This window comes from Chenopodium quinoa, unplaced genomic scaffold, assembly GCF_001683475.1.
Source record: "Chenopodium quinoa cultivar QQ74 unplaced genomic scaffold, ASM168347v1, whole genome shotgun sequence".
NCBI classification, from domain to species: domain Eukaryota; kingdom Viridiplantae; phylum Streptophyta; class Magnoliopsida; order Caryophyllales; family Amaranthaceae; genus Chenopodium; species Chenopodium quinoa.
In genome coordinates this window covers 973,581-996,481 of record NW_018744297.1, presented here as the reverse complement: position 1 = coordinate 996,481, position 22,901 = coordinate 973,581, and the positions used below count along the sequence as shown (strand labels likewise).

The window sequence follows — 22,901 nt, the reverse complement described above, 5'->3', positions numbered from 1 at the left end:
ACCATACAAAGCTTCTTAATAAAACCAAGGTATATATAGAAGAAGATGGCAAGGTACACTGCAAAAAATTGTATTAAATTTGTACACAAATGTACTAAGTAAGACAAGCTCGCACCAAACAAGGAAAGTCTCTCACTTTTCAGTGAACAATTGAGGTATGGGCAAGCCACCCTAGCATTAAGCAGCCACCCTAAATGTACCCTTCACCATATTCTATAATTTCTATAATTTAATACCCATTTTACCTGCACAAATATAATCAAGCATAAAATCAGAAACTAAATTCCCTTTAATGCCTAATCAAGCAATTACACATTTCTAACCTATCTACTAATTGTAAATTAATTAGCCAATCAAAGAAATGATCATTACAAATTTGGTCTCATTTTTGCGTACTAATTACACATTTCTAACCTATCTACTAATTGTAAATTAATTAGCCAATCAAAGAAATGATCATTACAAATTTGGTCTCATTTTTGCGTACTAATACTAATTACTCACTCCTAAGAGAAAATGAAATTGATCAGCCCAAATCATTCACATTTATGCGCTAAAATTAAAATTAAAATTAAAATTAAAATACAAATGATCTTGATTAATGAACCCTAATTATCTTGATGGAAATGATCACTCTATTAAGTTTACAGTTCAAATAAGGTATGATTTTAGTTCGCCAAAGATCTGAACAATTATACTTTGTAATTCAAGTAGTGTGTAATTTTATTTCATCAATTTACATTAACAATCCATTTTAATAATGAGTAGTAAACTTGATTACGAATCCTTAATCACAATGTCCTGAACAATTAAACAAGTGGTGTGCAATTTGATTTCATCAATTTAGATTAATAATCCATTTTAACAGTGAGTATTACACTTGATTATCCTAAATCACAATGTCATGAACAATTAAACAAGTATTAATAATCCATTTTAACAGTGAGTATTAAACTTCATTATGAATCCTTAATCGCAATGTCATGAACAATTAAACAAGTAGTAATAATCCATTTTAGCAGTGAGTATTAAACATGATTATGAATCCTTAATCACAATATCATGAACAATTAAACTTATGCAATAAATAAATGAATAATAGTGAGTATAAATGAATAATACTGAGCATTATAAATTAACATTAACAAAATTAAATTAAATAAATAATTGTTCATGCTAACAGTGATTATTAAACTTGATTATAAATCCCTAATTACAATATCCTAAACAAATCAAACTTATGCAATAAATAAACGAACATAATCGCAATAGTGAGTATTAACCATTGTTCATTGCCAAGCAAGTTGATATCTCAACATAAATTTGCCAAGTCACCAAAATGTCACAAAATGAGAATGGAATGACATTAAAATGCAAGTTGGTCAAACTCTCACATTTTGCAACTTAGGAATAGTGAAATTTCATTGACTTGTGACTCATATCACTATTCCTTTCATTTGGAGAAGTTCCCACTTTTTAAAGGGTTAGGGATTCATACACTTCCTAAGAGAATTAATTATACTTCCCACCTCTTGGATCATTTTAAGTGGATTAGGTATAAATATCGAAATATTTAAAAATAACCCAATGGTGTGGTTATTTTGGGCGAACGTCACAAAAGTTAGATTATTCCGGGCAATTTTCCTATTCTTCATAAGGATATTAATACTCCCTCCGTCCCAAATTACTTGCAACGGTTTGACTTTTTGCACTATTCACACATCTCCCTTTGACCATCTTTTTTAACTATTATATGAAAGTCAATGTAATCATGTAAGATGTTGTTGGGTCTATTTTAATGTATAGTTTCTTAATATAAACTTTTTATAACTTATATAAATTTATAATAAAAGATATCAACGGTCAAACATGTGCATCGGCAAGCGTGTCCAGTCAAAATGTTGCAAGTAAACTGGGACGGAGGAAGTATATCTATATATTTATTGATGACGGCAATCTCACAATTATTAATATTTTGCAGGCCAGGGTCATTCAGATGTCCTTGAAAACTTCAGCTTTTATGGCAAATAGCAAGGCTATTTTGGATTCTTTTTAAGCTTCCAAGCGAAACATATCTATTGCCCTATCGGAAAGGAAACTGGGTAACAGATTATGTTGCCTTTCTCGATTGCTCTACTCCGACGCATTAAGCTAGATATACATCCATTTTTAAATATTAAATTTTTCTTACTTTATACTCCATAATTTAGGCCACAATCTTGTGAGGAAGTGTACATAAACTCCTCCATGTATTTACTTAATTGTAAATAAAAAAACCCAAGGTCCAAAAGCAACTCAAATCATAAATGACAAGTTGACAATTATCTCTTATTTATACAAGCTGTGAGACACACGCAAATTGCGTGTGCAACATAAGAAATTGATATGCATGACTCGATTCTCTTTTTATTTTTCCTAAAATATTATCTACCTTATTCTAATAGAAAAAATATTAGTGGGTTTATAAATTGATGAAATCATAGAGGTTAAAAGGTAAGATATGAGTATATTATAATGTTCATGCAAAATATGATTTTCCTCAAAAAAAAAATAAATAAAAAAATCAAAGGTTGGTAGTTTTTTTGTTTTTTGTTTTTTTGTTTTTTTAAATGGTAGTTATATTTTTTAAATTATGGTAGTTTTCTTTTGAAAATTATAAAAGATGAAAGGGGTATTTTGGGAAAGTGAAATTTATCACCCAAAACCCCCTTTCACTTTACATATTACTATAGATTAATTGTGATATTTTGTGCAAAAAAATAAAGAAGGAAAATTTAAGAATTTCTTAATTGTAATTTCTTTAAAGAAAAATGATAAACATAGCCCTAAGGGTTATGAATAAGAAGCTAAAAAAGGAAATATTGAGAATAAAGTAACATTAATAACACCGATTTGCTCGTGATTTTGTCATAAATTTCCAACTTAATTCCATTTTAGGAAGTACATTAAATGCTTTTATATAGCCCTAAGGACTACATATATCATTAGTTCATTACCCTTTTTTAAAAATCTTCTTAATTGTTATACAAGTAATTCCATAATTGTAGCTTAATTGAAGTTTATTAATTGATGACAGATACTTAAAGAGTCAGTGTCAAATTTTAGCTTGTTAATATTAATTGTAATTTTTTTAGGGCAATATTAATTGCAATTGATTTGTCAATAATTATTTTATTTCCATTTGAACTGTAAAACAATCATTATTCTTTTATCTTTTCATATGAGGTAAATTACAATGTGTATTATTGCATGTTAAGGAAACACCATCAGTCCTTCCGTAAATAAATACTTAGGGCCTGTTTTTTTTTACTAAACTGATTGAAGCAGAACTGAAATTCAGCTGAAGTGAACAGGCCCGAAGTATCAACAATATCTAGAATAGAAACATTTTTAGTAAAAGAAACTTGCTTTAGTGTTAACTACATAGTAAAAAAAAAGTGAGGGATACTTCAAGTGGTTAGAGCTTCCTTCCTGGATTCAAAAAAACTAAGTGTATGTTTCCGATTTATTAAAAACAACTAAACTGAATGAATTGGGGCTAAATTAAATTGAAGTAAATAGAATTGAAATGAATTATTTACGAGAGAAAGAAATTAGGAACCGAACTGAAATGAACTAAATTAACACCTCTGGTCCAAAGTATTCGCAATTTTGGGGTATTATTTGTGAGGTACGTAGTATAAAATATTTCAAAGTTGCAAATAGTTTGGACAGGATGTACGGAGTAGAAAATAGAGTTAAAATGAACTGAATCGAAATTAAGCCGAATAGAATAAACCCTAAGGAGATTAAAAAAATGGAGAAAGTATTTTTGATATCTTTATTTGCTGAATTGCTCACGAGTTTTTGTTGAGTGTTGACAAATCATGTGTACCCATAATTCCAGTACTTTAACAGTTATTGTACAACCGATAGACGCAAAATCACTCCAATTGAAAACCTCGTTGGTTTGCATCCAAAGAAAAGGCAAACAATAAAAATAAAATAAAAAAATCCCGAATAAAACGCCGCAATTTTATTAGATTTTGGGAAACAATTTTCTCTCTCTTCATCTTTAAACCCACCACCGACTTCAATTGCAGTTCAAATTCCCCCAGAAACTTCCTCTTCCTTCATCTTTCACTCTCTACACTTTCCTTCTTCTTCAATTCATTGACTCTCTTTCTCTCTCCTATAACAACAACAACCCATCTTCACTCTCAGATCTACTTCATTCATTCATTCATTCTTCCAGTTTTACAGATCTACAACAATGGCGTTTCAATGGCGACCCCTCTTTTTCTCTCTCCTCTTTCTCTCTCTTCACACCCACTTCGCCCTTTCCTCAGATCCCCCTTCTCCTTCTCCTTCCCCTTCCCCTCAACTCGCTGATTCCGACATTCTCTCTCCTCCTTCATCTTCCCCTTCACCCACCATCTCTCTTCCTCCATCTTCCAACATTGCTTCACCTTCACCATCTCCTACAAACGACGTCGTTTCCGACAACACTTCGTCTTCACCATCCCCCTCGCCGGAAACCTCATCGGATTCTCCCTCCTCGCCGGGAACATCCCCATCCACGTCACCATCTCCGTCAACCGGTGCCGCTGATGACGTTGCGAAAGTACAGAGTGAAGAAGCGAAGGAATCCTCTTCCGGCGGAATGAACGGCGGTCATAAAGCCGGATTAGTCGTCGGAGTAATGGTTGGAGTGGCGGCGGTTGGTTGCGCCGGGTGGATTTACAAGAAGCGTCAAGATAATATTCGAAGAACTCAATATGGGTACAATGCAAGAACTACCATGATCTAAGAATTAGTATGAATATTATTCTTTGGATTTGATATTTGAAATTCAATTGTTTTTTTTAATATTGTTGATTAATATACAGTAGTAGGAGATTTTTGTTGTTCTTTAATAGTATAATTAGAAGAAACATTTATTGGATTTATTAAATAAATTGTTTGTTTCTATGATTGGATTTGGATGAATTATTATTATTGAACAGGGAGTCAAATATTATTCGATTTTGTTCAGATTATAGTCAATGTATGTATTACTGAGTATTTGTTTTTTGTTTTTCAGAATTATTGAATTAATAATATACAAGTGATATTTTAAATATTGTTTCAATGAATTATTTTTTTTTTTTATTTTTTTTTTTTTTTTTATTTTTTTTTTTGTAACTTAAGTGATTATTAAAAGAAAAATAATCAAACGAACAAGATAAAGGTTTAACGAAAAATATAAGTGGATTCATATGATGATATGAACATATGAATTCATCCTTATCTTATTCGTTAAGTATTTCGTGAAGTGTAAAAGAAGTTTTGCCTGCAGTTTTATTTTATTTTATTTTGTTATCTCTAAAGAAAGTAAGAGATTGTTTATACTACCATCGATCGTTGTAAATAATATATGTAATGGAGTAATTTTCAATCTTTTTTTAAAAAAAATCTTTTAAATATCACCAATGTATCAACGACAGTTAAAAAGAGAGAATCATGTTCAGTTAAAAAGATGGCAGTCTTGGAGAGAAAGGTAATAAAGTTTGATAATCAGATTAAATCGCACATTTCCTTCATTTCTAGTTTAGCTCCAACTCTCCAAGGCCTACCCAACCGCGGTCACCACTCCCACAGGAGGTGCATTCCACACCTAAGTCGCTGTAAACGCTGCAAGACAAGGCGTCTATCATTTACGAGTATGCGCTGACTACATTTGTTGTAGTGAATCAATCAAGGGAAGAACATGGTCCATGACTTCGGATATCAGAGTTTCTTTGAAATCATCAAGTAGCAGCATCCACCAAATTCTTGCATCCACATTCCCTTTAAAGGTCTTGTACAGCTAGGCAATAATATAAGGCATGGTTCACTGTTTCCGGCGTATTTGAACACCAAGAACAATGGTCACATTCCATCAGGCGGTGCAGCTTGAGTAATGCACGAACAGTAGAGTTCCTATATACACTTGCCGAAAAAAGTGACTTGACATTGACTTTAATTTGCCAAAACCCCCATGACAAATCCAAGAATAACAGACTACTCTGTACTCTTCGTTGACTAATCAGAAATAAGGTTACAAATAATGTGCAGAAGCTTTTCGTTGTAATCAGAAATAAGGTTACAAATAATGTGCAGAAGCTTTTCGTTGTTGGGTTAAAAAAAAAGCTATTATGCAAAATCACAATGTATAGCTAAAGTGGTGCCTACTGCCAAGGTATAAGGCCATAGGAGATGATCAATTCGCAAGCAACAAGGCATGGCCGTCGCTATGCATCTAACAGATTAAAAAAGCTTAATCATAAAGCAAAACTCAGCACCAGCAGCAAAACTCTAACTTCCGTTTCTAGAAAACCAAACTTTTATATCAGTACAAGCTACTGTATTGGAGACTTTATGTACAATGTATTACAATCCAATAATCCAATTGGGGGGTAATTTAAGTGAACACAAACATATCATAAGGTCAAAATTTGTTAATCCACATTCTCATATACAGAAGTGTGTATGTGTAAAAAGAATGCATACTTAGCTTAATCACATAGTATATTATGTAAGCACCACAATATATGCGACTATTTTATCTTTGGAATGTTGTTTCAGGAATCTGATCAGGATCAATAACATGACCATGTATTTTCCCCCTTCGACCCAAGACACCTTGGCGAGATATAGTGTGTGGTGCTGTCGGTAGCTGTATATTTGAGGGTATGGGGACTTCGCGAGAGTGTCCTGATATGCACAAAGCACCATAATCGTCTTGTTCCCAGTACACTTCTACCATCACACCTCTGGGATTTTCTGCTGATTCTGTTTCTGGTATCCCCACATATCGAGCCCCAACAGGTATCTGTAATATATGAAGCGAAAGGGTAAATAAGGTTAGGGGTCAGATTAAAAAAGCCTCTTTTACTTCATATTATTAGATTTCCATGTGAATCAGACACAATTCGTTTATGGACGTACCTCAACTGAAGTCTCGGATGTTGTCAGGTTTAAGGTGACCAATTTTCCCTCGGCAGCAGCACTTTCCATCTCTGCTTGTCTTGCAATATTTAGGAAAACTTCTTCCAGACTAGTAAGAGCAAGCTGGATATCAGCTATTTGGAACTCTGCTTCTCTTTCTTGTAGTTCTTCGAAAAACATCTGGTTAAATGAATAAATCAAAGGGGCATTAGCAACAAAATAATTGCTGCAGCAACATTAGAAGAAGAAAGGAACTTGATGACTAAAAAGAAGAGAGGAATTTTACCGTCAGTTGCTCCTCTTTTTTATGAGGAATTACAAAAGTCAGGAAGGATTTGCTCTCTTCTTTAGGCACTACACCCAAGTGCTGCAACAAAACAAGTAGAAATTTAGACACTAATAAGATCAACAATAGACAAGGAACTTTTGGATCTGTAACATACATCCTTAAAAAACCGCTTGACAGCCTCCTGGGAGTGATTCATATCACTAGAATCTCCTTCGATAGGGGTTCCATTAAGGTTCCCAACAAAGCTCACATTGGCTATGAAACCAGTTCCAAAGCGTGACTTCAATCTGATAGAAGTCCCAATGCATCGAAGTCTTCCTTTGGCCATGATTCCAATACGGTCACCCAGTATGTCAGCTTCTTCCATAGAGTGTGTAGTTAAAATAATGGCTCGCCCTCGTTTTGCATTTTCTATTATGTCCCACACATGCCTCCTGCTAATAGGATCCATACCAGTTGTCTGCAGTTAAAAAAAGAACTTTGTTATAGCTTATATTTCATTCAAATATATGAATAACAAGTTCTGATGAATTGCATACATACAGGTTCATCCAGAATGATTAATTTAGGGTCACCAATGAGTGCAATTGCGACACTTAGACGGCGTTTCATTCCTCCACTGTAACTTGAAGCCCTCATTTTTGCAGCATTAGTTAGCCTCACTTCTGCTAACGAATCCTGAACAACCTGCATATCATATTTAAGTTGAAACTCTTATGAGTGAGTGACATCATTATCCTAATTAAGACTGAGGAATCAATCTTGGAGAATAATCATTGGCGGTGGATTGAATTTCATATCTAAAGTCTCGAGAAGTAAAGAAAATGAAGTCGAGTTGGTTTGGCAAACATACCGTCAAAATTGTAGCTCTGGGAAGACCTTTGATATTTGCAAAGAGGTTGAGGTGCTCTTGACCAGTCAACTCATCCCAAAGAATATCAAACTAGAATGAAAAAAAAGGGGGCAATCAGTTTCTTAACTAGAGCTTAATAGATTTTAGCTGTCATCCTGTTTGACTACTCAAATTGTAAAATCATACAGTATCAGAAGACTACCTGAGGACACACGCCTATTATTCTGCGAATATTGGACATGCCAACAGAGCTTCGAATGGAATTACCATGGATCAATGCTGTGGATCAACAATAATTGTGAGATTAATATAGTTATAGAAAAGAAATTTAAACCAGAAAGTACAGATTCTCTAACAAACTGTTACCATCTCCACTGGTCACTGGTGAAATTCCAGTCAAGCAATTGATAGCAGTAGTTTTACCAGCTCCATTGGGACCCAAAAGACAAAATAGCTGATCCTTAGCAAGATTCACCCATAAGCCCTGGAGAAATCGACATATAAGGTATTCTTCTTTTGTATACAAATATTTAAACAGCTATATATTTTTATCAGCAGCAACTTGACAATTCATGGCCTCCTCATAAAATGACACTATGTAATTTGAACAAAATTATATGGAGTATAACTGTAAGGTTTTCAGACCAAGGAGCACAATGGAAAAAGTTAAAATTAATAGAAATTTCAGCTCAACTTTCCTAGTTCTTTATGGGACACATTTCCCTATTTTAAGCAGGCAAACCTTAATGAGAATAATTAATATAGCATAGCTTTGTTTTGTCTTTTGTCCATTCTGATGTAGCATACTGGATTAGTTTTGTCTAACAAAGAAACTGCAAGATTTTTTACCCTGAGCGCATGGTAAGAAGGAGTCCTTTTGCATTTACAGCATCCAAGACTTGTTGATCCGGGATACACCTTTGCAAGGCCACGTATTTGGACTGCAACATTTGAATCAACAACGCCTTCGTTTGCTTGCTGTTTAACATTGTTCTCCTCTTGAAGAACATCCCCATCATCAGGAGTTACATGCTCAAGCTGTGAGGACGAACTAAAGCAGGTACAGATGCCACCCTCTGATGCATCCATGTTAAGTGCAGTTAGTTTATTAAAAAAAGCTACTAGTGTGAGATATTTTTATTTTTTTCTAGAAAACTAGTATGATATATTAAATTAGGAGAACTTGAGAAAAGTTTAAAAGGAAAGGACATGACTTGCTACCTTGTGCCTTGCTTCCACCTTTGCCTGTCCAATATCCAGGATACAAGAAGTAGAACACTGATTTCCTTACTCCATAGGGGTTCGGAATAATATTGTCAAAGTAAAGAGCCAAAACAAACCACATAAAAAACGTCCCTGACAGCCATATGAAGACATCGTTCTGTCACAAGATGGCAGTACTTAATGATTAGCAGTCCACTAAGCAAGGATGGGGAATATTTGAAAATGACAAAAAGGATAAGCATCACATCAAAGGATATAAAAGGGAGATAAATTTAATAGAATTTATAAATATGTAGGATAAAACTCACCATTTTTAAAATACATTCATCGTCGTTAGGTGGACATTTTGTCCTTCCACTCCAGCTCATTCCAGGGTCTTGAGGTGTACTAGTTGCATCTGTGAGCATCTGGATACCCTTGGCTAGCAAATTTGGAGGGTAGAAGGACCATATGACTCTGTATGTTTGTGAGAACATTTTACTGTATGGGAACCCAAATGCTGTCACAATCTGCACAATATGAAATAACGTCAGTAAACAAGTCTATTGGTTTCCCTGGCTTTTAACCAAGAACTCTCAAAAGAAATTAGAGAAACTAGCCTGGGTGATTAAGCCGATAATAAAGTTGTAGAATCCTATATTTGTAGCTGAAGATGACCGGCTAATGAAGGCTGATAGCGCAAATGCAAAGGCAGTCTGATGCAAGTTTAGCAAAGATCAGAGAGGAGGTCAGTGGATGAAAAAAAAAAAGTAGTATAACAGAATGACGCTACAGAGTTTTTGAACATTTTATATTATGTAATCCAGAATCAACTGTGTATTTAAAACTGGTCAATAACAAAAGAAACAAAGAGCTTACCATGTTCAATTGGAAAAGAAAGAACACAAGGAATAAGATCGCAAAATTGTTGTGCAAGAAAAAATCAAACTGAAACATCATCCCAAATAGTACGATGAAAATTGATGAAACAACAACAAGAAGTCCCTCCCAAGCTAGCCATGACAGCCAGTACGCAGTATCATACAGACCCATCATACTCATCACCTGAAAAGGCACAAAATGTATTAAACATGGAATCTTCAGTGTACTGCAGCAATGTTCCTATAAAATTCTGTTTCATTTAAACTGTTCTCCAGAAAATAAAGTGAAATAACCTCTCTAAGTTTTAATTCTTTTTCCATCACCAGGGAGCTCAATTGGAATACAAAACCAAACATGGCAACTGCAAGGAAAAAGACTGGACCGATAGTGGCAATGGTGGAGAAGGGGTCATCTGGAGGATGAGCAAATTCTGTCAAGCCTACTGTCCAGCTAAAGTTCGGATCTGATCAAGCAAGAAATCCAGGAAAAAAAAGGCAGCATTGGTTAAACATAACAAGAATCAGAAAAGAGATAGAAACCTGAAGAGTATCAGAAAATAGAGGATACCTCCAATAAGAAACCTTGCTATCTCTCGTTCTGCAGCAATCTGAAGTGGAACCTGAAATTTGAAGGTAGGATCTTCATACCTCCCTCTTTTTTGTACTTGTGTAGAATTAGTTTGAACACCATAGCTTATAATGGTTGCATTTTGTTCGACAAAATGCAGTGCTCCTGGACAGTACATTGGGTTGCTAAGAAGCCATGCATCAACCTCAGCTTCCGTTGCAAAGGACTTAACCTGCATAAGCAAGCGCGAATCAAAGAATTTATCATTGAGCATGAATGAGAAAGTTTTTTGATTTGCAATTTTCATTTCCCTCTTCAGCTGTCCTTTTTCACTTCATTTAATTAATGTAAATTTCAGACTGCAGCATCCATGCTTTATAGCGGAAAAGTCATATGCCAATAAATTAAACGAGTACTATCTTGAGCTTAGCATTTTGCTTCTGCTAGCTACTGCAGAAGCCTGTATTCCCATGTTATAATCTTTGATAAAACTTTAGCTTAAGATCTCAGATAATGCAACCAGCAGTAATCATGATGCAAGTGCAACTGAATTCATAAGAAATAAAACAAGGCGAGTTCAATGTGTCGTTTCTTATGTTAAACAGCCACAGCAATGCCTCTACCAACTTGCAAGAAAACGAAAAAAAATCCCTTCTTTGATCAAAATGGTCTAGTAAATGCTAGTCAACCGACTCTTAATGCTGTCACAGAGGGCCTATTGTCGATTAACTTATTATGATAAATCGATTGATTTTATTTAGCTCGAGTCAAGTAATTTCGAGTGCAATTTAGATTTGGGTATGAACATTCAAATCATAGATAATAGTAGTCATTACTCATTAACTCACTACCCCTTCTCCCAACCTCTTTGAAAAGTCCAGAAACAAAAAAGTCAATTAAAAAGGAGGTAAAACAAAAGAAAAATGTATAGAGGTAAGACATCCAGCTAAGTATCTAACACACCCTAGACCCTCCCTCTTTGAAAACTTGTAACACTCTACTTGTAAGACTTGCTCTGCTCTATTCCCGTAAGCTCAAAAGAACAAGGCCGAAGTACTTTTGCTTTTTTTTTTTTTTTTTTTTTTTTGAAGAAATACACAAAGTGTTTTTAAATCGTTAATGATTGATTTTTTTTCTCCATTTTACTCTGTAAACGTGAGTAACAATAACTAACCAAGGTTCAATGTTTTATATCAATATATCATACTTCGCATCAATTAAATATTAACACACCACTATTTGTTTATATCTACGAAATATATTATTTTTAAAAGAATTATGATCAACAAGAGACCTCGAACACCTCATTCATTTCTTAAGTTACATCAACTTAACAATTATAGATTTATAGTGTATCTTGAAAATTGGAAACAAAATTATTAAAAAAAAAAAATTCATATACAGTAGCATTTTGAAAGTGAGTGATAGAACAAGTGATTAAAGCTACCTTTCTAATTCTAGGTAATTCTGAAATCGATTTTCATCACCTAACTTTCTAAACACCAAAAAAATTGTATAGTAGCATTTTCTAAATTCTTATGCATAACCTTGAAAATTGTTAACCACCAAAGGTAAAAAGTAAGGTCATGTATAACATTTTTTTTTTACTCTATGCACAATGTGAAATGCAATGTATGTAACATTTTTACCAAATCAACACATCATCACGCCAAAATACGTAGAAGAAACTACTCCTAACCTTCTACCAATTCAATAATCGGTTAAATTACACTATCAAAGTAACTATCAATCCCGAAAAAAAAAAATAATAAAATAAAATAGCCCGTACCTTAGAAGGGGAAATAGGACGGCCAGGATTATTAGCCATGATTCTGGAAACAATACGTCTAACATTAGGACTTGAGTCACCGCTATAAACGAAGTCATAACAAGGGAGTTTGATGAAGAACTTGTCTTCACAAGGCGGAATCGGTGGCGAAACAAGGGGCTTTGGATCGAGAAGATTCTGGAAATTAGTGGTGTTCTTGAACTGGGCATCGAATGCTTTTTGGATACAGAACATCAAGAAGATGAAGACCAATGAAGAAAATAGTTGGAGAATTGTTGCCCATTTATGACGCCATGAAAGCAATGCGTTTTTACAGAATAATGATTTCAATTGTTGTAATAATAATGGAATCCCCTTTTGTAATTCCATTATTATTACTCCGTATTAGTAAAACGGGGTTGTTTTCGTGTTTGTGTTTTATTTTGAGGATTTGGATTGGTGTAATTAGCAATGAAATGGAATCCCTTTGTAATTCCGTTGATACTGTTCTGTATTCGTTTTGTGTGTTAACAGAAATTTGACATTGGATTGTTTTGTTTGGATTGGTTGGAATTTTGTTGGGATTTTGAATAAGTTTGGGTTTTAACAAAAAAAAAAATATAAAAAAAAAAAGTAAAAAAAAAAAATACAGATTCAGATTGACTTTTTGACTATAGGAAGGGAACGGGGTACCATAGAAATTTCATAGGAAGGGAGTTGCGTGATTCCCTTTGTTTTGTTAAGGCGCGTTGGAATGGCTATTTTTAAGGTTGTGAACTCTTTTTTCTTTTTTCTTTTGTATGGGAATTGTGAACTCAAGAATAATGTTTTTTTTTTTTTTTTTTTTTTTTTTTTTTGAATAAGATCAAGAATAATAATGTTGTAAACATATAAAATATGTTTTCAATTTTGCATTTGTTAGTACCGTTTGACTATATTTTATTAATGAATTTTTTTATATAATTGATTTTCACAGATTGAGAATAAAAAAACCAATATGTGTAAAAAATAAAGATGTATGACAATGTGTATTGTAGGAATATAAAATAGAAACGATAATATATGGGGTTTTTTCCCAAAATAAAATGTAGAATTGAATGACATATAACAAAATGAAGGATGTTAATAAGCCGATACACTCGTGAACTAGTTCGATCAAAGCTTATTGATCAGTATATAAACGAGTTTGAACATTAATTCGATTGTTTCGCAAGAATGTTGGTTGAGCTGAATGACTCATGAATCCACTGGTTCCGAGCAAATTCTTTCAAGCTCGTTAAATAAATTACTCAAGCTTAAACAACTATGTGTTCGATTTATTTAGGGCCTGATGTTATATTTACCCTGTTTTCACTAATATATATTAGATCTAGATAAAGTTTAATGAGTTTAGATATAGAAAGTTTTGTTATTTCAAAAAAAAAAAGATATAAAAAGTTTTGTAAAAATAAGTTCTTGGTAGAGTTATTCAAGTTCAAAATACTACTAACATTGGTTTTAATAAGGTCTACTAGATTCAGATTAGCTCATATAAATATAACGAATAAAAGTTTCTTGAACAAACAACTACCAAAAGAATTGGCTCAACCTCTCAAGTGGTAATAAGCACCTTGATACCACTTAAGCTAAGGAAGGTTGATCACAGTTCAAGCTTCACCGCTGTATGCAGAAGTTTTTGTTAGGAGACTTACCCACTATAAAACAGGTGTATGCATATGACACAGGTCAGATCCGAGTATAGTTGGATCTAAGCTCTGATAATTTCTTAAAAAAAAAATAAGTGCGGCAAACAAAAAAGGATAACTCTACTTATTAATAAACATGCATGTTTGGTTAATTTGAACTTTCATCCCATTTATATAATCAACTTGAAAACAACAAAACCTAGCTAATGTAAAGAGTTAACTATATAGTTCTAACTTCCTATACTTCCCTTGTAATATTGAGCACCTCCCCTTCCCTAGTATTCCTATATACTCTAGTATTTAGCTTACACGACGACTACACCGCTATACCACCAAACATGGAACGATATACGCAACTTGATGTTGGAAATAGGTAATGCAAACGGATTCTCGCGCCCGATCGGGCGGTGGTTCGCCCGACCGGCGGAGGTGGCTAAGGAAAATAGGAGAACTCTCGCGCCCGATCGGGCAGCCCTCGCCCGACCGGACGACGGACTCGAGTTTTTGACGAGCTCGATCGGGCGGCTCTCGCCCGACGGCTCGCCCGAGGTGGGTTTTCTAGATCGCCCAACTGGGCGGTGTTCACCCGACCGGGCGCGACACCAAGTCTGGGAAAACTTTATCTCGCGCCCGATCGGGCCTGCCTTTTTCCTTAGGTCGGTTTGTTTATTTGCTTCCTTATTTCGGGACTCGTATAAATATGAGCATTGCCTTTCCTGTATTCATAATTTTATTATTATTGAACCCTAAACACATAAACAAAAAACTACCCTTTGAGATCTGAACAGTTCTTGAGCAATTTCACTCTTTGAGTTCGGGTGCACGAATTACGGGGAGAGTTGCGTTAAACTTGGGGGCGTGCGTCACTAGGAAACTTGTACCGGTGGTGGCGTATTTCGCTTCTAAGGCAGTGGATTATTGTTCCACGGTGCGACTGTGAGTGTGAGATCTTCAATCAAGTATTTTCCCTTTCATCTTCTCTATTTTTTGTTATTGGAATCGACAGGTATTTTACCAATAATTTAGAAGCGAAATAGTATTAATTTATTATACTGTTGATTCATAGATTATTCAATCATAAATCGTTCGATCATAGGACAAGGGAAATTGATGTTGATTTTATTTGCCGATTATTGTTTTCGGGTGATTTAATTTGGGTAATTAAATCAAGATTTCAAAGGAGTCAGAAACTAGTTGTTTCGATCAATTTGATACCATGTACAGGCAGAAGCTATTTGCTTCATGATTGGTTGCATATATTTCTACTCATGATATGTGTCGCCGCTAAACCTTAGCTTTGTCTTTTAATCTTTGATAAAGCAGCCCACCTGATTTTATTTTGTGGCTCCTAGTGGACATCATGTCAGCAAGGTTAAGGAAAGTTAATTCCTAACTTTTTCGTTTGTCAAATATGGTTTCATATTGAACCATGTTATTTAAAGAATTTAGAGAAAAGAAAACCTGAAATTTCCATTGAAGAATGTCGATGGAAGCAGTGCAATTCAGAAGTCTTTAATTTGGAATATTAAATAAAGTGGTAGATTATCAAAAGGTTGCTCCTTCTCTAGCGAAAACTCCAACAGGATATGCAAGTAATGCAATCGGTTATGGAGTGCGAGGATCGATGGGAAGCAATGGTGTCGACTGTCGAGTTATAACTTAATAAAATCTGTCTAGCGAGTGAGCCGAGATATGCAACAATCGTTGGTCAGACCATTGCTCGTAATCAGATAAGTTATCCTTCTCAATTTATTTAAGTGATTTCTAACTCTACATAATATTTGTGTCTATTGTTATGTGCCCCTATTATATATGCATAATTTAATTATTATGAGCTATTGTTTAGCAATGTGGGGGTGTTTTGAGTTAGATTTTTGTGACTAACTAGTATGTTAGTTTGTACTCTTGTTGATGAGTGGTATTGAGGAGGAAGGTCTCCGAAAGTGACGTTTATCTATAGCTTTTTGTTTGTTGGTTTGCAAGTAATTTATTTCTGCTAATGTATGTTTTGTCCCAGTAGATTAGGGATGACATGTGTTCTATTTTACGATAGTGTTTTGTTGACCTTATTCCCAATCATGGACAATGTTTTGCTGAGCATAAAGTATGTGATAAGCTTGTAAGTGTCCCTTTTTTAGATTAAAAAGGGATTTAGAATTATTGTTTCTTTTAATTCTTGTGATCTTAATTAGCTTTTTTCCCGAACTTGAAATGTATTTAATTTGCTAGAGGTGTAGCAATTATTTTTCATGTTGATGGTCTAGATGAGACCAAGTTGATTTCCGTGCTTATTAGCATAATAAAAAGGCTTGACTAAGTAAAGCTAGAATGGCCGTGCAAGTTTGAAGTGTAAGTGCCCCACCACGTGAGATAAGGATGGGAATTAACATTCTATATGTCTTTACAAACTATTAATCTTCTGTGAATGTTAGTATTGTGGGGGTTGCAGATATGTATCAGTTGTTTATTTGTTTAGTAAGTATTTCACCCAAGAATTTGGTTTATACTCCCTTATTTGCTACCTGATTCATGATTATTTTCATGTAGTATCTGTGATGTGGGGGTTTCCAATAATAAAGAATTGACTTCTAGATATGTTTCACGTAAAGCATGAAGGCTTGTGGGTCTGTGGGTGATATGTATGCTGAATATCTGCTACGTTTATTATGTACGAGCTTGATATGTTAAATCCTTGAAATGTCTCAAGTATATGTTTTCCTATGACTTGACATGTTAGTTTTTGCTCGTTCATAGGATTTGTTTTTGTTTCCTAAGCTTTATTCTGCCAGTAAAGTTGATGAGTTCATCATCTAAGGAGTATTGGATTAAAGCTTAAACTAGTGTTATATCATCTGGGTTTTATTTTCTTGTTTGAAAGTTGTATATAGATGTTTGTTGTGTGGTATATATTCATGTAGTGGTGAATGGAAAAATCCTGAACCATATGGATAAACCTGATTGACTAGTTGTGGAAAGAAGCATGTTAAAGCGAGTTGTGCAGTCTCTTTGAGTCTGATATGTTTGAGAATAGTATATATTTCCTTGCTATTATAAATCCATCAGTTGTAAGTATCTTTCAAGGTGAGTTGAAAGGTGGTTGATTGGAAATGGGCTAAAGGTAAGATACTATGTTGTTAGGATTTATTTTGTAAGTTTGGTGCTGACTAACTCTTATGACTCACCTGGTTTGTTCTAAGCTTGTCTGGTTTGCAGTAAGGTTGCTTAAGCTTCCTAGCATGATTGATTGTAAATCAAGGGTGTGTATTTTAAAACGCATGCAGAGGTGACAACTTAGAAGATGAGGTATTTTTTGCTCATGGTGTTATATCCTTTGTGATATGTATGGTGAGTGGGGGTTAGATTTGAGTACTCTAACTTGTTATGTTAAGTTTTTCTTGGCATGTGAGTTGAACTTCTTGATGCATGTGTGATGTTACTATGGTTCGCATTGATAGAGTTCATTTGCTAGAATCATCATAAGTTGTTAACTTCACATGCATGTTGTTAATTGAGATAAAGATGTATATGTGTCTCTAAGCCAAGAAACAAGTACAAGATAATGTGATAAGCAGAATGGTTCTAGGAAGTATGCCAATGAACTAATAAAGGTACGCATCAATCTCATTATTGTGATGTAGAGAAAGTGGTTTGGTAAATTATATTTATCATGTCTAAGCTAGAGTTATTTTCATGATTTGGCCTTGATGTTTGATTCAAATGTGCTAATGTTTTGCAATCTAAATGATGAACAAACTATTCTTGACGTGTAGTGGTTTTGTAGTGAACTATATTGTTCATTCTGTTTGTCAAGAGAGAATTACTTAATTATTATTGTTTGAGTTTCAGTTAGTACAGGGATGAAGGTTAAACTAAGGAAGTTTCTCAAGTACCTATCCAGTAAATTATAAGAGACAATGATTGAATGAACAACGATGATTAGTTGAACCTCTTCAGTGTATGATTTTTATATGATGAAGGGTGGTGCTCTGTTTCGAGTGAGCTGCAAAACAAATTGTTGTATACTATCCATTATGAAGCAAGGTTCATTAGATTGGATGACGTGTGTCAAGAAGATGATTGTTGCAAAAATTAATCTCTGGAAGTTTGTCCATTGTGGGGGTAAGTTGATCCTCATGTTCTCTACATTATTTTTCACAAGTGTCTATGTATGTTGTCAGGAACTACAAATGTAGTGACAAAGTTAGACAGATCTTGTGGAGGTGATACTCATGTTAGAGTATGTGAAAGCAAAGAAGAATCAAGCAGGTCCTTATACTAGGATGAAGCACAGGTAAGTGCTTGATTGTCTAAGAGAATATATATATTTAAGATCCTGTGGGGTATTTTAAATTATTCTAATGACGAAGTTTAAAAATTGAGTCTAAGTCCTGAAGTGATCTGGCTTAATAACCCTCTAATTTATATGGTTATGAGATGCTTTGGTAGACTTGTTGCTTGATGTTTGCAGGTTGAGCTTTAAGTGCTCTTAATATGTCCATAACCCAGATTGGGTGGTCAATTAAGACAGCTTACATGGACACACCGAAATGTTTTAATTTGTTGAAATTTTGTTCTGAATGGGTCTAGAGCCTTGTTTTGGTTGACTCATTGTTGGATTTACACCATTTATGTTTATTGAATCTATAACTTTTTTCAGTGGTTTGTTGATCAGGTGGATTCAGTAAGGTTGAGCGTGGCTCTTAATGTCATTGTCCAGTTATTCATTGAGCAGGGATTGATAATGGTTCTTAAGTGGATTTAAGACCATTAGCCCAGTGGCTCTTAGAGTAGGATCGATAATGACACCGAAGGTGGAAGGTTGAGCATTGCTTGCTCTTAATACTACTAGCCCAGTTGCTTGAGAGTAGGGAACGATAGTGATCCTTAAATGAATTAGAATCACTAGCCCGGTTACTGCTCGAGTAGGGAACGATAGTGGTACCGAATGACTGAGGTTGGGAGTATCCCTTAATGCATCTAGCCTAAGAGCTCATTGAGAAGTGGATTGATAGATGCACCGTCGAGTTGATAGGGTTGAACTTTTCGTTCTTAATGTTCTTATTCCATTGCACAGAAAAATCTTGAGTTTGCAAGGTGCTTGAATGTGTTTTAAGCCTGCAAGGAAAGACTCTAGATGTGCTGGGAATATGTATTTTATACACAGACGGAACACCTACGTGAGTACGAGGGGTGGCCTCCTTCAAGGGAAAATTGTGGTGTAGTTTTCCTGAAGTACTCATGAGAGTCCAAGGTGTAGGCCAAGATGGGCGGAGTTGCTTAAGCTCTAAAGTCAAGGTATGTGTATTCAAGGTCCCTTCCTCGCTCCTAGGAGTTCAAATCTTAGGATACTCACTAGGGAAGTGTTGAAAACCTTGTGCACTAATGTGTTAGTTCAAACCTTTGGATACTAGCATTTAAGTACTAAGACTTTCATTTACTGTTCAGATTTCATGTTGAAGATCCGCTCGCATTAGTGGGGGATTATTGGAAATAGGTAATGCAAACGGATTCTCGCGCCCGATCGGGCGATGGTTCGCCCGACCGGGCGGAGGTGGCTAAGGAAAATAGGAGAACTCTCGTGCCCGATCGAGCAGCCCTCGCCCGACCGGGCGACGGACTCGAGTTTTTGACGAGCTCGATCGGGCAGCTCTCGCCCGACGGCTCGCCCGAGGTGGGTTTTCTAGATCGCCCGACCGGGCGGTGTTCACCCGACCGGGCGCGACACCAGGTCTGGGAAAACTTTATCTCGCGCCCGATCGGGCCTGCCTTTTTCCTTAGGTCGGTTTGTTTATTTGTTTCCTTATTTCGGGACTCGTATAAATATGAGCATTGCCTTTCCTGTATTCATAATTTTATTATTATTGAACCCTAAACACATAAACAAAAAACTACCCTTTGAGATCTGAACAGTTTTTGAGCAATTTCACTCTTTGAGTTCGGGTGCACGAATTACGGGGAGAGTTGCGTTAAACTTGGAGGCGTGCGTCACTAGGAAACTTGTACCGGTGGTGGCGTATTTCGCTTCTAAGGCAGTGGATTATTGTTCCACGGCGCGACTGTGAGTGTGAGATCTTCAATCAAGTATTTTCCCTTTCATCTTCTCTATTTTTTGTTATTGGAATCGACAAGTATTTTACCAACACTTGAACCCTTCTAAAGAGGTGGACATTATTATTAGTATTACCCTCATAACACTTTGAAGATTATCATTAAAGCAACCTGTATGCAACTTTGCGTTGTTTGGAGCTTGAACTTGAGTTATTTAGCTAATGAAATTCCTTCTAATTAAGACTCAAAAAAGTGAATAACTCTATTTCCATTCTAGGTCCATTTGTTAAATTCTTGATATCGTCAATCAAATTATTTTCTTCTATTTCATGGAATGAAGATTCATTGTAAGTTCGTTGTAAAATTTTGTGATACATGAGCAAGCAAAAGGCCACGGACCTAATGTAATTTTTATATATATATTCAAAAATAAATTATTATTTATTTTTTAAAAAAAACTAGTCAGAAGACCTTATAATCATCATTATTCATTAGTTTGATTATATATATACAATATAATAGAACTTTAGAAGTCAAGTTAATGCAGAACATATGCTCATTATTCAGAATCATCATGTAACTTTGAGTAAAGTTTGATTTGTTTGATGAATAACTTTAGGCTCTGTTGACATTTATTGAATAGGGCTGAACTAAACTGATTGGAGCTGAACTGAATTGATTAGAGTTGAACTGAACTGAACTGGACTAAACTGAGCTGAAATAAATATTTTATAAGAGAGAAAAATTAAGAGCTGAACTGAATTGATTGGAGCTGAACTAAAATATACTGAACTGAACTGAACTGATTGAAGCTGAACTGAATTGAAATTAAGCAAAAATTAACAGGCCCTTAGCATTACACGGTAACATGTCACATAACAAAATTGTGAGCAGGAAACTCCAACCCTGGAATATTCTCGCACATGCAACTGTCACAAAACTAACAATGAGGCTGAAAAGATACAATTTTTAAATAAATTAAGAAAGAAATTACTATTTGTTGTTTTCTCAAATTAGAACACATTTCAGAAAATAAATTAATTCGCAGTACGCGGAATTATTAAGCATATAATAATATTGAATTTTGGTCTAAGTCAAACTAAGATCTCAATTTAATAAAATACTAGTTGGTAGTACAAAGTTCATCTCAAAACAAGTTGGAACTAAAATTTTAAATTTATAATTAAGGCTTGTGCTTAGATATGCTCATAAGCAAAGTTCATGTCATTACGCAATGACTTACGTAATTGAATAGTCGTGTCATTTAAAATATATGTTTAATTAGATATTCATCGATTCGATTTAGTGAAATTTTATCAGCTACAACACTGCAACTTGTGTGTTGATGAAGGAATATAGTGTATCATCAAAGATTCAATGATTTTACACAAATGAGGACAATGGAGATGGTATTCCCCCCCCCCCCCCCAAGTTATTGGGGTTCGATCCTCATCCCCCTCCCCCAATTTTTGTGATAGAGTGAGGGGTCTCTCTCGTATCATACTGATTAAGATGATTTAATATAAATGGCTAAATTGTGATTAAGTATTGGTAAATGTAAAAGACGAATACTCAATTTTGAATTGAAAATCAATCAATTAATGCAATAAATCAAATGATTTAAATTCATACGTCATGAACTCTTGATACACCATTACATACATTGATATCTCCTTCACCAAATAATATTTAGTTTAGTGGTAAAAATAAATTATTTCTCAAATTTCGGGATCAATCCCTATTATGGGATCAATCCCTATTATGAGTGCTTAATTTGGAGTAGTACATGATTCTTAATCCTCAAAGAACATTGCTTATGTGCTAATTTGATTTGAGTTGATTTAGGCAAAATTATGATATGCTTTACAAACTTTTTTTTAGAGATGAGTTACTCGTTCTAAAGTTGTTAACATGTTTTAATTTCATGGTCAATGATCACGGAAGTATAATACTATCGTCACACTTAATCAGTGAGTTTGACTTCAAACTTAAAAGGAAAGTTCCTTCATTTCACATTCCTAAGTAATAAGATAACAAATTAATAAATCGTCAATAATTCGATAATAGGACAAAAAGAAGAAGTCCCGCCATTATTTAATACGAGTGTTCGTTCGTGCAATGAAATGTTAGCGTTATGAATATAAATAAAGTGAACATGAATATATTAATAAAGTTAGTACGAGTAAAATTAATTATATACTCATGTGAATCATGTCGTTTTACAATAATACAGCGCGTATAAATTAATAATGTAGTATATTGATTCACACTATGACTACTCTAATCAAATTCAACGTTAATTGGGTTGAAAAGATCGAGGAGGTATAGGTCAGAAGTCATAACAATGAAGATTCATCTTAGATATTAAGGTTATGTTCACATTTAATGAATTGAGCTGAACTAAATTGAACTGAACTGATTAAAGCTGAGCTGAACTGAACTGATTGGAGCTGAGTTGAACTGAATTGAAATGAAATGAATACTTTATAAGAGAGAGAAATTAGAAGATGAATTGAACTGATTGGAGCTGAATTGAACTGAACTGAAATTAAGTAAATGTGAACAGACCCTAAGCATGTTTTTTAAATGAACAATGTCCAATTTTAATGACTTGATTTTTTATTGTAACAATGAAAACCAAGGATATGAGAAAATTTA

At 34.5% G+C, this 22,901-nt stretch overlaps 2 protein-coding genes across 2 annotated transcripts; one reads left to right on the top strand and one right to left on the bottom strand.

Annotated features, from left to right (window-relative positions):
* The first annotated feature begins 3,866 nt into the window (after positions 1 to 3,866).
* Positions 3,867 to 5,099, top strand: LOC110695414 (proline-rich receptor-like protein kinase PERK8). The gene has a single exon (XM_021872651.1). The coding sequence runs from the start codon at positions 4,253 to 4,255 to the stop codon at positions 4,787 to 4,789; it is 537 nt and encodes a 178-aa protein (XP_021728343.1). The 5' UTR covers positions 3,867 to 4,252; the 3' UTR covers positions 4,790 to 5,099.
* Positions 5,100 to 6,420: 1,321 nt separating this feature from the next.
* On the bottom strand, positions 6,421 to 13,520 carry LOC110695413 (ABC transporter A family member 2-like). The gene is made up of 16 exons (XM_021872650.1): positions 12,532 to 13,520; positions 10,743 to 10,974; positions 10,469 to 10,638; positions 10,173 to 10,358; positions 9,914 to 10,009; positions 9,623 to 9,823; positions 9,312 to 9,471; positions 8,940 to 9,166; positions 8,457 to 8,574; positions 8,293 to 8,369; positions 8,091 to 8,180; positions 7,781 to 7,924; positions 7,392 to 7,697; positions 7,235 to 7,315; positions 6,949 to 7,128; positions 6,421 to 6,832 (listed from the first exon to the last, which is right to left on the bottom strand). Exons 1-16 carry the CDS (start codon positions 12,898 to 12,900, stop codon positions 6,563 to 6,565), a joined length of 2,907 nt encoding a protein of 968 aa, XP_021728342.1. The 5' UTR covers positions 12,901 to 13,520; the 3' UTR covers positions 6,421 to 6,562.
* Positions 13,521 to 22,901: the final 9,381 nt, after the last annotated feature.